An 18,677-nucleotide genomic window follows, 5' to 3' on the forward strand; every position below is an offset into this window, starting at 1 on the left:
GCCCATCCCTGAACCGTTTTTGGAACCTAAACATTATTAGGTATACAATTTGTGTGTCATTTTTTTCTACTGTCCAATCTTCTTTATGTTCAAGTCTTACCTATGGGATGAAATAGTTATAAAGCTAAATGATATTAGCATTTGATTATTTGTACTATTAATACCCGACACATGGTTGGCATGCAATAAATATTTAGTATTATTACTAATGATACCTAAAAATGTTAGATGAGAGGAAATAAAATAAATTCTCTATAATTCAGTGTTATAATTGAATAATAATAACTTATTTATTTATAACCAATAACTTCTTTATATACCCTGCTTGACTCTAAATTCTGATGCCTATGTTTATCACCATTGTATTCCCCAACGTACAAGTAGTAGGTTTTCAATAGATATTTATTGCATGAGAACATCTTTTTTTACATTGTTTTTATATAGTACAAGTATAATCGATATTTATAATGATAATCTTAAAATACTGCAAGGCCCCAAAGTTCCATTGCATTGGAACATTGCATTGATCACATCATGTTTAATAAATATTATTAGTTAGGGGCATTTTATTGTATCTTAGAAAATTAGTGATTTATGTAAAGATTATATAACTCGATATCCAGAATATTTGGTTAATAAGAATTGTCTTTTTTTCTTGACCATATAACTGGGAAATAACATTTTCTATAGAGTGTTATTTCATATCTAGGTAACACGTTAGCAATAATAAAATTTTATTGAATTTATTTTTCATAACGTCAGCACTACCAATATATGTTTCCTTTTGGTGGCTTATCATGGAAATGAGAGAGTTGCTTTCTATCTATCTTCCCAGGAAAGATTTAGGAATACTGGTCTGCTCTGAATCTGACTGTGAAAGTCCTAGAAAATATCTCTTTAAGGATCTGGATGGGAGAGCTCTGGGTCTGCCTCCACCAGTTTCTGTATTTCCTAAAATTGAAGCAGAATGGACTGGATCCTTCTTCAACACAGGTCAGTTCTATCTGAACTCGATGTCTCCAGTAGAGGGAACAAGCATGGGACGGAGCTGGTTTGGCTGTGTGGTCCAGTGGGAACAAAATATCCTGGAGAGGAACTGAGCAATAGAGTTGGAGTCTGTGCCAGTAAGCTGCTCAACTCACCTCTATCTCAGGAATGTTGGGTGCTTAAGGGATGTCACAATACCACTGTTTTGCCCTCCATGAGATTGCCTGTGGTCCATGTCAAAGGTACAGACTCCCAACACCCACCTGTGCACAGGTGAAGAGAATGGTCCTCTCACTAGGTTGATCTCTTGGGCCTGAAGCAGCACTCTCTGTGCTCAGCGTTTCGCAGTGTCTGCCTTGGAAGCAGTTCCTCTGGATTCTGAATCTTTCTCTTCCACCAGAGCTAAAGGCCCTCACTCTGGAAAGGGTGGTAGACTAGATGGCATGCCTTCTTTTTGCCTTCCTTTTCTCCATCTTCTAATTGTCCCTGGGGGCTATGATCAAAATCCCTTCTTATTCTTCTTGCTTTTACAAGCCCATCGGGCTATCAGTTTTTATAGCTGGACCCCTGGAGAGATCATCCTCTTTCTGCTTCTACAAACAACGCAACTCTGAGTTTACATTTTTGTTCAGGTGGAAACTGCTGCAAGTACATCCAAAGAACTTTCCCAACTTTCTTCCTACTTCATTGGATGTCTCTTTTCAGACTTCTTTTCTAGTCTCCCTTTCTCTTTTGAAGTTTTGAATATTCCAGGACTATCTTCTCTTCCTATCTTGCTCCTAAGTCCAAAGTTGAAATACCATTTACTGCTGATGAATTTATATCTCCAGCCCAGACTCCACCCTGAACTGTAGTCTGTTATAACCAAATGACTCCACTGGGAGGTATAATTCGCATCTCAGACTCAATATGCCCCAAATGGGGACTCCTGGAGACGTGACCCACAGTTGTCCCAGCTAAGCCATGCAGAAGCTAAAATGTTGACACTTCAAAACCTTACTCTTCATTGGCCGAGGGATGCTCCTGGGTACACTAACTCTCCAGCCCTTTGGCTTTCCCTGAACAGGCCAATCACGCTCTTTCCCAAGGCCAGGAAAAACGTTTCCTGGAAGGTTTCCTTCTGAGGAAGGAAAAACCTTCCTCAGAAAGGAGTGGTAGGTTTTTGTAGCAGCCATCTTTGGTATGTGAAGGTGAATGCCGGGAAGATATGGGGTGACATTGAAAATGTCTCTTGCAAACAGGAACTCTAAAATGTCCATCAAATACTCCAGGTGTGAATAATAATATTCTTTCAGTGAATTCTCAGGTGATGCTTATTACCATGTGGTGTAAATATACTGTTTAGGCACAAGCATATTTGCTGCTGGTTGAAAAGCTGTATATTTTATTTTTTCACCACTCTTTGTCTTGGTTATGAAACATGATTCAATGGTAAAACTCTGATAGGTATTACAATATTACATGCTACTTACTTTCAGCATATGGACAGTTGTGAGCATGCGTGTGGGAGGCTGAAGGTATATTGGGAGGTGTGTAGGCTGGACTGCCTTAAACTCCTGATGTTTTAAAGCTTTATAACATTTTAAATGAGGTGGCTGTAGGTCCCAACTGTAAGGATTCCCACAGTAGAATCCACTGTTTATCGCACTACAAATACAGTCTGTGTCTTCTTGCCGTGAAGGAGACAGTACATAGTAAATGGTGCCTTCCAGGTACTAACAGGATTGGAGTGTTTTCCTGTGACTTCCAAAATGGGAATAGATCCCTCCTTCCCTAGTTCAAGTCCCTTCTCATTTTTTAAACCATAGTTTTATGCTACTTTCCAGTTTCTGTCCACAATATGGTAGAGGAGAAAAGCACAAATTTAATCTTAAGAGAATAAATGTCTATTTTGTATTTTTCCTCTTCAAGACAAGAATCTATGGTCATCTATAAAACAGTGGAAGCAGCCAGCAAAGATGAAAATGGAGGCCTCTGGAACCAGCTCTTATATTTATTCCAAATGGCGTTGAGTTTAACACACCCTTTTGGCCTTTCTCCATTTTATTAACAAACAGTTTGGAGTCCATTGCCTTTGAGGTTTATTTTTAATTTGAAAAATACAAATTTTATTTGCACATATAAGTTCACATGCAAAATTCAGACAGATATCCACAGGTCCCAATGTATTGTCATATGCTCTGGTGTTGGGAGCAAAAATTATCCACGTGGATCAGCTATGGGGAACACTGTGCCAGTGGGTTTTGCTATCTGTGTAATGCAGGGTGTGTAGCCAGGAGAAAAGTGAGCTGTTAATTTTGTTTTGTACTTATCTGTAAGTTCGCATTTGCAGCCAACTTTGAAACATGCATGGCAACAGGGTACAAGGCAGCTAATCCCAGGCAGGAGAACCTCTAAGAGCCATTTGCATTTTATTCTGGAGAGAATTTCTTTTGATGATGGAGGCATCTGATCATCTGAAAATCCAAAATCATAAAAACAAAGTCTTGAAATTAATATCCCATTTAGGTAGGACTAGATCAGTACTAGACCTTTCCACCCTGGCTTCTGACTCATTTCCTGTCTGTCCCAGTCTACAAATGCATGGAATCACCTCTCAGCCCACTTTGTACATATGGCTACTGATGTTATTGGGAGAAGACTGAAGGAAATCAGAGCTTTGGTTTCAATGGCATTTTACAATTTCTTAGCCGTGATATAGAAAGTAGAAAGGGGGTGTAATGGAAGCTAGCATCCCTTGAGCACCCTCACACAATGTGCTGAAGTTGGCATTTTCACTCATTCAGCAAATGCATTTGACCATCTGTAGTCTACCAGTGCCTTTCTAAGGATGGGAACTATAGTTGTGAATAACATTTCTGCCTTCATCAAACTTACGTTCCAGTGGAGATTATATCTATATATCTATATCTATAAACAAATGAATAAAAATATTTCAATAGTGATGAGAGGTATGAAGAAAATAAAACAGAGTTTTGGGCTAGAGGGGTAGCTTCAGGTGTGTGTGGGTGTATGTAGTGTGTGGTGTGGTGTGTGTGTGTAAGGGAGCTGCTATTAGAAATAGAGTTACAATTTCAATGAGGCCTGAATGAGGAGCGAGGAATCACTCCTCTGAGCAGACAGAGGAGCTTTCCGGGGAGAGGGACCAGCCAGAGCAGGGGCTCTGATACCAGAATGGCCTTAATGTGTCTGAGGGGTGGGTGGAAAAGAGACCCATAGGAGTGATGTATGGTTAATGAGAGGGGGCGTAGTTGCAGGTAGTCAGGGCTTAGCCCCTTTATAGGCCAGAGTAATTTAGTAAGATGGGGTTGGAAGGTGGTGCTAGGATTTTATTCACTTTCTGAAAAGATCGTACAAGCTGCTGTGGAGTGAGTGGATCACGGTGAGAGCGAGGCTGGGAGTAGGCAGTGTAGTTAGAAAGCTGGGGTTGAGGGGGCCCAACAGACGCAGGACTCCATGAGTGGTCCACCGCCCTGTGCTGCCCACAGACTGCGCCGGTCCACAGTGAGGTGATGACAGAAATGTCACCTGTAGAACCAGAGCTACTTGACAGTAATTGTACATCTCTTGGATCTAATGAACAAAACTTAGGGCTTTCATTTTGTGTGTCTAATTTGTCTGATAATTTGCATTATATTTTAAATGTGTTGGTTCTCAATAGACTGGAAATTTTGAAACAAACAAAGAAAACATAAAACCCCCTCCTTCTCCTGCCCTTTTTCTCCTTCTTCAATTTAGGAGGTAAATTTGATGTGCTTAGGACAGTGGCTCCCAAAGCTGGCTTATTATCAGAATCACCTAGGACATTAAACATTCGTTTGCATGAGTCGATAGGTGTGTGAAGCCCAAGCCTTTGTATTTAACACACACACAAACACACATCCACACACACACATCCACACAAATACACACACATACACACATATATACACACATACATACACACCCACACACACGCATACGTACACATCCACACACACACACACAGATGTCCTCCCCAAGTGATTCTGCTGTGCTAAGGTTTGAGAATCACTGTTATAGAGTTATACGCCCCCTTTGAAGTAAACAGACAGGATGTTAAGAAGACAATTAATGTTTTTAATTTAAAAAGTGGGCAGTTTCAGTTTCTCATGAAGAATCAAGAATAAGCCCTCTGTGCCAAATACCAGCAGACATAAACATACTTGCTTATATACACACTGGATATATTTCTGAAAGGGAAAAGAACATTAACTAAAAAGACATAGGAGTATTTACAATCTAAATTAAGTCTTTAATAATAAGAATATATTAAACCTTTTTAAAAAATTCAGATTATTTTTCCCAGTGTTGAAGTGAGTTAAATGACCTCAACATATCACTTTCACAATATATCACTGGATAAAAATGGGTTCAATGTTAAGTTTATTTTTTAAACTATATATTGAATCATTGTACTAAAAGTATAAACTCGTGATAAGCTTTTCCCACACTTTCCTCAACATCATGCCCAGCAAAGTACTGTGGTCTGACTGGGACTTCTGACCAAATCCACCTTCAGGGCAGGTGAGAGTTTCCCATTCTTTCCCAGGAAAGAGTAAGAAACATTTTTCAAACCGTGTTACTTCTTGGACACTTCTTGAGAAAGAAAGTTATAAACCATTATGGAGCTCTTAAAAGGGACTAGCCTCAAATCAGAAATAAAAGATGAGGTTGGTGAAAAAGAAAATAAAGCTGGCATTTGACTGTGAGCACATAGAGTGATGAAGTGGTTTGTAACTGAATAATGGGGAAACTCAAGTTTCAGTGTGGAGACGTGTGCTCAGCTGCCTAACAGAGAGCAGCCAGCATGTTTTCAACTGTTTGTTGCTAGGTCTTGAAATGTGTCTTTTCTTTAAGTTTTCCAGGCTTCTCTTTTTTCCCATTTGCCCTGGGAATGACAGCAACATGGTATTATAAAATGGGAGAAGGAGAGGGAGGGAGAAAATGAGAGGACAGAACGGAGAGAGAAAACGGTTGTTAGAAAATTTGTCTGCCAATATATGTGCTTGTAGAGGTCTTTTCTTCTAGCTAGAGGGGGAAATACCATTCTCTTTTCCCAAGCAATTATAGGCCCCAAAGATTGAGACTTGGTCTATAGCTCTTTAATCTCAGCAGGTATTTATGGTTAAACATTAGACTTTTAGGATTCCAGATGTCAGGGTATTAAAATATAAAGGCACAGTGGAGTCTCAGAAAATATTAGAACCTTTGGGATATGTGACTGCAGGGATTTTTATCCTGAGCAGAGGAGGATAAAACTTCCGGGGATGCTTTGTAAGACCCAAAGAGCACCTTTCTTCCACCTTAGTCCCTCCCTCTTCCACGACTTGTCTGGTCTCCAGGCAGTGAAGGGCATAACAATATTTGATTGCATTTTTAAATAATCCGTACTGTGAATTGGAATGATTTCCCTGTGTGACTTGTAAAGGGTGATGTAAAGAGGCATTATGATCTACAGGAGCAATTTCCCTTTCCTTTCTTCAATCTAGACATCCTATTTCTGTGATTCTCTTGCTCTTCAGCCCTTCCATTAACAACTAATACTTGTTGAGTATGTTTCTGACTCTGTGCTAAGACCTTCAGATGAATGATCTCATTTAATGCCATGGACAGGATCTATCCTAGGAGATAAATATTCTTGTCCCCTCTATTTTATCGATGTGGAAGCTAATGAGACACATAGGCAACTTGCCCAAGTCATACAACTAATTAATAGAAGATTCAGGACTGAACTCGTGTTTTTAACACTGTGCTGTACTGTACACAGTACCCTCCTTCGACTTTTTCTTTCTTCTTTCACTACATTGTCCAAGGTAAGCTCTCTTAGATCTATCAGCTTTTCTCACACACAAAGCTCTATCTACGAAGAACAAAGCAAACTGAAACTGTGCAATTATTCCAGCAATTATCCACCCCAACTAGCAATAATAATAGTTACCATTTATCTGGCATATTCCATGTGCCACGCATTATGCTAAGTGGCTTATAAACATTCCCATTTATCCCTACAACAACCTTAACATGTAGGAATTATTATCCCTTTCAGCATTTGAGGGAATAAGGGTTTAGAAAAGTTAACTAATTTTTCATGGTCCCACAGCTAGAATGTGCAGAACCAAGATTTAAATCTGTATTTGTCTGACTCCAAAGTCTGGGCTTGTAACCACTTCTAGGTAATTATCATCGTGTGGTCTGAATCATCTGGTGGGGTGCTGTACAGAGATATATTTAACCGAGTAATTCACATATTTCCACTTTACACGGTAGGAAATAGATGTTTAGGTTTAAAAAAAATAACTGTCGATTACTATGACATTCTTAAGAAACAATGTAATAACAATCACACAAAAACCTCATTTAGTTCCTCTTCTCTTAGTATATATGTGTATATATATTAGTTTTCATGGACAAACTAAATGGACTCTGTCACATCCAAGAAAAGCATTTTGCCAGCATTAACCACTGAAGGTTGTGTGATGGCAATAGAGTTGTATGGAGAAGAAGCTTTGGTCATGAGATCAAAAGTGTATTGTGGTAATTTTTCTGTAGCTTCTCCTTTTCCCCCAGTGACTTACTGTAGGGTTTTTTTTTTTTTCCAACCTAGGCAAATAGTTATCGAGTACCCAGTGAGAGCAAAGCACTGTGTACTGTTGGAGTAACCTAGAAAGAACATCAAGGTAGATAAGAAAAGAAGCCATATATGAAAGAGGCAAGTAAATAATTGTGTTTAGAAGGAGCAGATGCAGGGCTTCCTGTGCGTTGCAATGTAATAGCTCTCCTATGGAATGCCCCTGGCTCCCACATGCAGTTGGGACTCTGTCTCTTTATGTCCTTGTTTCATCTATCACTCAATTCCATTATAGCTCATCTCATGCTCTACAGCCATCACTTTACAAGCCTGCCTTCTCACCAGACTGAGTACCTTGAAGGCAAACATCTTTGAATTTTTAGTACAATCTTTGGAACATAATATGTGCCCAGTATATGTTTACTGAGTGAGGGAATAAATGAATAAATGGGTGACTAAATGAGTGAAAAAGTCAAGAATTGAAGTTTGCCATCAGCTGTTTCACAAAATGTTTTGTAGATTTACTCAATGTATAATTTGTTTTAGCATTTTTAAAGAGTGTTTCCCATTCACTTATCTTAGGAGATTGTGAAAAATGTGATGCATGGCCAGATATATGTTGAAAACTCTGACCATTCCCGTTTTGGAGATTCATCACATGAATTAAAATGTTAAAGGTTCTGATAAGTCCTGCAATTAAAAACAAAAGCAAAAACTGTTCAACTTTGTGTTATCCAGTATTTCTCCAACTTTTTGACTACAGAATACATTTTCACACTACGCATGAGTACTCCTTGGAATTAGTGTAGTTCAGAATGCATATTAATCCATTAGCCTGCAGAAATACATGCCAGTTGGAAACAAAATGATAAGATTACAGTATTTTTGATTTTGATGGTTTCTTGAAGGTCAATCAGTTGCACTTCCCATTCAATGTGAGGTTGGCCTCTATTGTTAACTTTCCCAGGAAGTGGGAATTCATTCTCTTACAAGACTGCCTAATATATTTTGAATAATTTTAATTGTTAGGATCTTCCTGTATGATTTCTATCTACCAACCTAGTCTGCTTTCTGGTGACAGAGTATAAATAATTCTTTCCATATTGCATTTTTTACATATTCAAAAGCGGTTACCTTTTTCTAGCATAGAAATTCTAAACTTTTTTCTGTTAGGAAATATATGACAGATTTTTTTCAGGTTTTCACTTTCTAAACTGGCTTGTTTTGATGTTCTTCAATTGTTGATGATCTTTCCAAAATGTAGAAACCAGAACTGAGCATTGCCTATCCAGAACAACATTGTCCAATAGAAATAATAATGCAAACCACAAGTGTAATTTAAATATTCTAGTGTCCAGGTTAAAAAAGGGAAAAAAGAAACAGGTGAAATTTAATTAATAATATATTTTATTTAATCCAATATATTCAAAGTTATTTGCAGATGTAATCAGTACAAAATTACTGAGATATTTGTATTTTTTTCATACTGTCTTTAAAATTTCACATGAATTTTACAGTTACAGCATATCTCAATTCAGAAACTACATTTTCATAAGAAATATTTGATCTGTATCTAGATTTCATAAACTTTACAATTGAAAAGTAGATGCACGTACAATTTGTTCCAAATATACCTAAACATTTTTTGTAACTAAATTATCAGTTTTACACTTTAAATTATATATTTATAATTATAAATTATTATATAATTATATAAATTATACAATTTAAAATTTAGTTCTTCAGTTGCACTAGTCATTTTTCAAGGCCTAAATAGCTACACGCAGATGAGTATCTCTTCCTTTGTTCTGGAGGGATAAATATTAAAGAGAACTGATTTTTTAAAACCTATGTGCTAGACTGTATTTGTCTCTGATAAGTTTCACTTTTATAAGTCCTTTTTATAGGTCATCGTATACATCTTGGGTTTCTACAATTAGAAACTAACCACAGAATTAGAAGCCATTCTGGAGACCACCTAATTGGTTCTGGGCATATAACTCGGTCAGTAAAAGAGAGAAGCTTGCCTAGCTGGGATTATCTGCCATTAGCAGAAACTACTGTTTAAATATCCAGTCCTCCAAATAAAGCATCAAGGTTTTCTGAGCCTGGGAATTTTACTATTCAGGGTATAATCCTTTATTGAGAAACCTATTCACATATCTATGGTTTGTTATATGAGAAGTAGTAACATCAGTGTTCCACAAGAGGGGCTATTTTTGAATGTCGGTCACTAAGTGAAATTACTTAACTTTTTGCCATGATGATATACTGGCTCTTTCCTTTCTCTTTTTCATTTTCTTGTCTTTCTTTCGCCTTGCCTCCCCCAGCCTCTGCCCCTGGATTATTTCCAGGACTTCATTGAATAGTAAACTGTGGTCTTATAAGTAAAATTTTAATAATGGAGGAATCCTTCAATGCTGCTTTCGTTCTTTTGGTACAAGAATTATTGAAAGATTTAGAAGGCAGAAGCTCAAACTTTAGCTTGTTTTATGCCTAAGACAGATGGATGGTTTCTATGTGTTTGATTATTGTGTGTGTGTGTGTGTGTGTGTGTGTGTGTGTGTGTATATGCGTGCACACGCATTTTAATGGAAGGAAACATTTGGGCAGTCCCACTGATACATAAAGCACTTGTGCCTTACCAATAGGTGCTAAGCAAGTTCATGACTGAGACCTTTTCATTTCAATATTATGGATCTGAAAGATTCTTTGATTTAGTTTAAAGTTTTTTTCTCCATATATTTGCACACTCACTAGGTGTAAAATTAATGCTATTTTGTGACATTCTGAATGCAATCATTAAAATCTCCTAGAAATAAATATGTGGATGGAACAAACATTTTTTTAAAGGTCAGAAATAGATACCAAATACATTAAAGAACTTAGTTTATAACAAAGATGACATTTTAAATCATGGGAAAATAGAAACTATTCATTAATGATACTGAGGCACTTGACTAATCACTCAGGGAAAATAATTAGGAATTCATATCTTTCTCTTTATAAAAATAAATTTCATACAGATTCAAGATGAAAAAAAAATATAGAATTACCAGGAAATTTTGGTGAGGTTATATATCCTTAGAGTTATGGAGATTTTTCTTAGCATGAATCAAAATCTAGGACATATATGTAAATATTTGATAAATTTGACTCTTTTCAAATTAAAAAGTTCTGCAAAGAATATTAAAAATTAAACTAAAAAACTAGGGAAAAAATACAACTCATATAGAAAAGGGCTAATTTCCTTAATATACCAAAAAAATTCTTACTAATATTTAAGAACAAAAAAAAGAACAAACCAATTCAAAAAATATTCAGAGGATTCTAAAGTGCATTTCACAGAGAAATAAATACAAATGCCAAAAAGCATACAAAAAGCCATACAAAACATACAAAGAGAGAAAGACGGTTTCTCTCATAATCAGAGCGTTGGTTAAGAGTTTTTATACTGAGTTGAGCTGTCTGCATTGTGTCCACTTACTAGATGGGCAACTCCAAGAAAGCTTCTTATTCTCTCTGAGCCTCCGTTTCCTCATTTAGGAAGTGGAGATATTAATGGTATATCCTCATACGTTTATTGGAAGGATTAAAAGAGAGCAACTCAACAAAAGTGTCCACCACTACTACCAAGACCGTGATGACCATTGCCACTATTATTTACTATTAATACGATTATTTTAGCAGTAGTGTTGGCAACTATCTAAAGGCCTATACCTCTGACTCCACAACTCCACTTTTAGGAAGTTATCCTAAAAATTTTTGTTGAACGAATAAACAAGACAGTAAAACATATATAATGAAAAAGAAAAAAATTCCCTGTCTTTACCCTCTGCTATCCCGATCTTCAGTGCTGCAGCTTAGAGGGAAGTTTCCATTTTTAAACATCATATATATGTATTACTTATTATTTTAATAAGAATAATGATAGTAAAACTCATTTATATAACAAATGGGAATCCTGAAATATGAGTTGGTTATTATGTAAAGCATGTCAGGAAAAGGGACGCAGAAGAAAAGAAATTTTCCTAGCCCTAGAAGCCAATCTGTCTACTACGGAATTACGGACTCCCTGTAGGACCCAATTCCAATTTGCTTAACTCCCTCACAGGAAAAATGTTAATAAAAATTGAATATAAGTTCCTGAAAGTAATTGCCATGGAGAAAGGGATTTGAAGCTGATTTTTTTCTGTGCCTGTGGATAATAATCTCTTCCCTTTTGGGTGATGTTGGTGAGATACAACTTTCCTTAAGCATGGCCCATGTGGAAACCAGCCTATCCCTACATCTAGACCATATTCTCTCTTCTTTGAGCACTTTAGAGGCAGAGGAGCAGATCCTAGAGCTATAAAACTCACAATGCCTATAAACTATTCAGCCCCTCACCTGGCTTGGGATAGGCACTAAGTAAGTACTAGTGACCACTGTTTTGTTGCCTCCATTTATCCTGCCTCTGACTGGGGTGATGACTTGAACATTTGAGCATCCACCTTAACTGGTTATTTTACCAGTTTTCTGCTGCTGCCATAGCAAATTACTATGAATTTAGTGACTTAAAAGAACACCCATGTATTGTCCCACAGTTCTGCAAGTCAGAAGCCTGGGATACTTGGCTGGTTTCTCTGCTAGAGCCTCTCAAGGCTGAAAGTTAGATATTAGCAGGACTGCATTTCTTTCTGGAGTTTTTATGGATGAATCCACTTCTAATCTCGCTCAGGTTCTTGGCCTGATTCAGTTCTATGTGACTGTAGGACTGAGGTTCCCATTCCCTTGCTGGTTGTAGACTGGAGGAATCATGCTCAACTTCTAGGGCTGCCCACACTCCCTGACTGTGACCTGCTTCACCTGCAAAGCCAGCAAGGGTGGCTTGTGTCCTTCACATGCTTTGAATTTCTCCTGCCTTCTCTTCTGCTGCATCTCTCTGATTCTAGCCAGAGAAAGTTCTTTGCTTTTAAGAATTTATAGGATTAGATTGAGCTCACCCAGATAAACTCCCCACTTTAAGATCCATAAACTTAATTACACCAACAAAGTCCGTATTCACATGGTCAAGACTAGGGCATGGACACCTTTGGGAGGTTATTACTCAGCCTACCATAGTTCTTTGTAAGGCCTTAGTTTTAGTTTGGAAAGGGGAAGAACAAGAAATAGTAAGTTGGAATACTGATGCTATCACTGAAAGATTTCTTTTATCTCAGGAAAGAAGGAAGACCTGGTTTATCTGATTTTAGAGGTATTGTAGAAATATGGAGGTCTCCGTATCTGCTCTCCGGGGTGAACATCAGGTTTTGATGGAAAAACTATCAGTAGAACTGGATTTATTTGATATGATTATGTAACATTATGATTCTTAGCCTGATTTTTGTCTCATCTTTGTTACAATTTGAAGCAAAAAATATTTTATAGGCATACCTCATAGATATCACAGTTTTGGTTCCAGACCGCCTAATAAAGTGAATATCACAAAAAAGCAAGTCATAAATTTTTTGGTTTCCCAGTACATATAAAAGTTATGTGTACATTATGCTCTAGTCTGTTAAGTGTGCAATAGCATTTATCTAAAAAGCAATGCACAGCCCTTCATTAAAAAATACTTATTGCTAAAAACTGCTGAATATAATCCGAACCTTCAGTGAGTTGTCATCTTTTTGCTGGTGGAAGGATTGAAATATTGTGAGAATTACCCAAATACGACAGTGACACGAGGTGAGCCAATGCTGTTGGGAAAATAGTCCTGACAGACATGCTCAACGCAGGGTTGCCACAAACCTTCAATTTGTAAAAATCTCAGTATTTGCAGAGTGTAATAAAATGAGGTATGCTTGTGTACTGATATGCATTTAAATATGTATTTTATTACATGTGTTTTAACTATGACTTTATTATAAACTGTCTTTGATATATTTATTTACAATGCTATCACTTCAAAATACAGCCTCAGTCACCGAATTTCCCCTGAATTAAGGGAAACAGAATCTAGGCATTAGGAACTCCTGAACGTCCAGTGCCTGATGATTTTTGGTGACACAAATGTGAACTTCTGTAATAAGGGAAAGCGGCTCATTTTCCCTGGCTCTCTCAGACACATCAATGGCCCACCCAAATAGCTGAGTATGAACTTGCAAAAGCTTAGATGAGGGAGCACCGCATTTTGCAGCAATTAATTTTGCAGCGGAAGCAGTCTGTTTAAAGATGCCTGCAGGACTCACTAAAATGGGGGCTGTTTTTCAAGGCCACCAGAGCTGCAGTGGGCTCTGGCTGGTTCGTCAACAAAACAATGCTAAAATATGGCCTCCTGGGTTTTGCAAAAGGAGGGACTGGAGGGGCAATGAATTATGCTCACCTGCTAGAGCTGGGTGAAGTCTGTAATTGTTTAGCCCCCTAGCACTCCCCTGCAAGGGTTAAAATGACAGAGATATTAGTTGGCGATGGCTAAAATTGTTGGTTTGAAGCTCTCGGCAATACGCAGACTGTTATTTACCGGACTTGGTCGATTTACTTCTTAATGCAATAATGACCTGTGAAATGAAACGTGAGCTAGACAATTGTTCCTCATTGTTTCCAGTAAAACAGCCCTTCATACCCCATTAAACCACCATTAATTCCATATGAAAGAGAGTCGCACACAAGAGCAGGATGGTCTCCCTTCTCCCTCTTTCTTTCTTAGACTTTCCTACTCTCGTGCTCCTGTTTCATTTTTCTTCTTTTCTTTGTATTTCCCCTTTTCTTCCTCTTTCCCTCCATTTCTCCAAATGGAATATGTGGGTCATGGAATCCATGGTGGGACATTTTTCCAAAGGACACTTGGAGTTACATCTCCTACAAAACAGAGGCAAGGTTTCAGTTGCCAAGCTTCCACTGGCTCTCTGTTTGCCTTGAACATGAAAACAGCTACAGAAACAGAAGAGTTTTGAAAAAGAAGGAGCAATTATTTAGTCTTGTTTAAAAAAGATCCAAATGCCTGTTCCTGATGGGTACGTGCTAGTCTTCCCACACTGGTTGCCTAGTAACTGCCTCCAGGTAAGCCAACCGTGTGAATGGGTGATGTACCTTCTCTGGCCTAGGGAGGGGTCCTTCCCACAGCAGGAATGCACACAGGTCACAGGAAGTGCCTCTGTGTTCCAGGAACCTGACTAGTTTGAGCTGCTTTCCCTTCTCCCAAGACCTACTCTAACTCCCCCATAACAAAGGCCCCAACCAGGAAGCACTGAACCACAGGGCATGAAAGCTGCTTCTGGAGCATTTCTTCTCGCTGACCCTTTTCTCCCTACAACCTCGTAGCTGGCACCTGTCTTATAATTTTTTTTCATTGCATGACTGGAATGTTTTGCTTCATTTTGCATCTTGTTGAAACTTAGCAGGGCCCCTATGGGTCCCCAGTTTCTTGTTTGTAGGAAAAAGGCTTTAGTCTCCTAGACCTTTCTGGAGTTTCAAAGAGCAGACTCCAGCAGTTACTAATTAGGGAAGTGAGGGAATACAGAAACAAAGGAAAAGCAGTCAAGAAACAATATTTCAGTGATAAAACAGAGTCCTAACTCCTCCTCAAGAGATATACATAACAATCTGATACACATCGTTGAGTTGTTCTGCTGAAACTAAGACCCCACCCACCCACCCAGGTGGAGGAGGGTGAATACATGCTGAGCATAGACACCAGACTTGTTGGAATCAGAGGGTGATGATGAAGATTTCTGAAACACCACCCTGTTACCTCACCACCAGCCAATCAGAAGAAAGTCATGCCCCCTGCAGCCCTCACCCCAAATGTTGCCTTTAAAAACCCTTTCCTGGAAGCCATCAAGGAATTTGGGTCTTTTGATCATGAGCTGCCTATTCTCTTTGCTTGATGCCCTGCAATAAATGCTGTACTTTCCTTCTCCACAACCTGTGTCAGTAGATTGACTCAGCTGTGCATCGGGCAAGGGGGCCCAAGTTCAGTTCAGTAACATTGCTGTTTGCAGGTCCCTGCATGACTCTTTCTGCCTCTGTAGTCACTTTGTCTTCTCTTCTTCCTTCAAACGTTTTCAGCATCACTCTTCTGAGGACACTTGTGATCATATTAGAACTGTTAGGGCCCAGGGTAGATGACCCCAAAATATGCCTTAATGGCATATGATTATTTTGAATTAAAGTTACTTAAGAAACGTTCGATGCAAGAGGGACACTCTGACCCTCTTCTCTGTCTCCCTGAAAGGAGGAAATAAATCTCCCATGTGAAAGGTGCCCTTCATGCATCTGGAGGCAGAAGGGACACCCTTATCGCTAGGCACAGGGAATTCAGGGCCAAGAAGCTTGTATAAATAAACCTTGTTACTTCTTTCCTAATTTATTACCCAAGCCCAAACTTTGCTTACATTTCTTACTAATTGGGCACCCAAACCTAAATTCTTTTGTCCTGCCAATTCCTCTCAAATTTATTGTTTCTATGTCTAAAAAAATATAAAAGCTGTTGGCTTTGGCCGCTTCTTAGGTCCCATTTCTATGAGACCTCTGTGCACATGAATTAAAATTTGTTCCTCTTTCTGCTGTTAATCTGTCTTGTGTCAATTTTATTATTAGTCTGGCCAAAAGAACTCAAGAGAAGTAGAGGGGGAAATTTCTCCCTCCCCAGCAGAGCCCACCTGGATAATACAGAATATATATAATTTTAATCTAGAAAGTCCAGATTTGACAATTAGGGTATATTCTTTCCCTTTCTCTTCTTGACAGGAATGAAAAAGAAAGGGGAAAGAAAATATTCTGAATCACCTAAATCACTCTTGATCACACACTCAAAACAAATTTAAAATAACACCTCACCATCACTTTTTTATATCATTTTAAATTTTCACTTCTGGTTTTGTAGGTAGGTTTATCATCACCATTTGAAATTCTCAACAGTTGACTTTCCCATCTCTCTCAAAATGGTTCCACTCACACATGAATTGTTCTTGAGTAGTCAATCATTTTATAGCTATCAACTCTGGCACTGGTTTGTGTGATAGTACCTAGTAATTAGAAAGGCTTGTAAATTTCCTATATATATTCCCCTTCCACACAGGGTCATGTGTGCTGGGGAATGAATATTGCAGGAGGCTGGGTGCTAACAAAGATTATCTCCCTACGGGACAAGGAGAAAGGCTTTTTATCTTTTTAAATTCTTATTTATTTTTATTTTTAAATTATTTATTTATTGACCATATCGTACGCACGTGAGTGGCTTGTGGTAACTTAGTTCCCTGACCAGGGATTGAACCCCGGCCCTCGGCAGTGAGAGCGTGGAGTCTTAACCACTGGACCACCAGGGAATTCCCAAGGCCATTTAGATCTTCCATATGAACTCACTCTTTTTCTAAAAAAATTGAAGTATAATTGATTTATTATATTGTGTTAGTTTCAGGTGTACAGCAAAGGGATTCAGTTTTATATATATATATATATATACACATATATATATTTTATATATATATACATATATATTATATATATTTCATATATACATGAAATATATATATTTTAGATTTTTTCCATTATACGTTACTACAGTATGTTGTTGAATATAGTTTCCTGTGCTATACAGTAGGTTCTTGTTTTTTAATCTATTTTATGTATAGTAGTGCGTATCTGTTAACTCCAAACTCCTAATTTATCCCTCCTCCTGCTTTCCCCTTTGGTAACCATAAGTTTGTTTTCTGTGTCTGTGAGTCTGTTTCTGTTTTGTAAATAAGTTCATCTGTATCATTTTCTTTTTTTGGTTCCACATATAAGTGATATCATGTGATATTTGTCTTTCTCTGTCTGACTTTCTTCACTTAGTATGATAATCTCCAGGTCCATCCATGTTGTGAACTCATTCTTGAATCTGTTGTAAAATGCGTTTCATCACCTGATTCTTTCCTCAAAAACATATCTGGCATTTTACTGTCTGCAGCTGATATCACAGAGATCCCAGGAGCAAAGTGACTCCTTTACAATCGTATAGCCTATCAGACCAAACTTTTAGTTCCTTTTCAAGCCGGTATTTTTTCCCCCTGTATTAAACTCCCTTTTAAGAAAAAGTTAATTACAAAAGAAATCAGTAATTAGTGAAATAAACACTAATGAAGTGACTAAGGTCTCGTTTAAAACAAGCTTCAATATTTTTTTTAAAGAAAAAGTAATAGAGGGTAACCTTTACTGTTCAGAGTAGGCCTATTCCTGTGGCTATTCCATCTTTCAAGAGTTTACTGAGGATCTACACGTCCTTCAAGGGGATGCCCTCTCCACTCCAGGAGGAAGTGAAGTCTTCCTCCTCAGACTGCCTTGGCTCTTACTGGAATGTCATCATTCATGTTACGTTTTGCTCAGCATGATTAATTATATTAGAATCAGGTGGTGCCTTCTTTCCCCAATTTGATTATAACCTTCTGGAAGGCAGAATAGATTTATTATGCTAGTTTTAGCTTAGTTTAACCAATACATATCGATTCCCTATTACAATTTAATGATAGTTACTTCTATTGCAGTAGTTTCCATTTACTGGGTGCCTCTTACATGCCAGACATCGTGTTAGGTGCTTTATATATCATACCTTTACAGTAACTTGGGAAGTAAGTCTCATTTTTATCATTCTAAATATGATGAAACTGAGGCTCACAGAGTTTAGGGGCTTTGTTTAAGATGTACGTCAAGTGATAAAGGGAAGATTTATACCCAAATCTGTCTGAACCCATGCTTTTTTTTCTTAATGACCATGACCTTTCTTGGATATAGGCTGTCTGGGGAATTATGCATAGGTGAGATTCATCTTTGACCCTCAAGGAGATAATTTAGTATAATAATTTAGTATGATAATTCGAGTACTCGACCCTAGTTCGAAACAATGTAAGATAAGCACCTGCAAATACATACATAGTACTCTGAGTGAACTGGATGGGTGGGACTTTGACAGAAGGAGAAAAAACTTCCCTTATCGAGGCATGAGTAAAGGACACTGACATCACAACGTGTGGGGTATTTTCATTTGGCTGTAGAATGGGAAACATGTTCAGAAGAAAGGGAGGACAGAGCTGTAGTTTTGGAGAGCCTTGAAAGCCAGACTGAAGTACTTTTCTTTATTTACTTCATGAGCTGTTGAGGA

At 37.9% G+C, this 18,677-nt stretch overlaps 1 protein-coding gene across 1 annotated transcript in view; it reads left to right on the forward strand.

Annotated features, from left to right (window-relative positions):
- PKHD1 (PKHD1 ciliary IPT domain containing fibrocystin/polyductin) overlaps nt 1-18,677 on the forward strand; it is a 425,169-nt gene that overhangs the window by 322,064 nt on the left and 84,428 nt on the right. The window contains exon 59 of the mRNA XM_089918628.1: nt 836-993. Within this exon, the coding sequence (XP_089774754.1) occupies nt 836-993 (158 nt within the window). The remainder of the gene's footprint in view (nt 1-835; nt 994-18,677) is intronic.

The sequence above is a fragment of the Delphinapterus leucas genome, chromosome 10 (assembly GCF_059928025.1).
Source record: "Delphinapterus leucas isolate spDelLeu-1000000601 "Yukka" chromosome 10, BTC_Dleu_Yukka2, whole genome shotgun sequence".
Classification (NCBI taxonomy): Eukaryota; Metazoa; Chordata; class Mammalia; order Artiodactyla; family Monodontidae; genus Delphinapterus; species Delphinapterus leucas.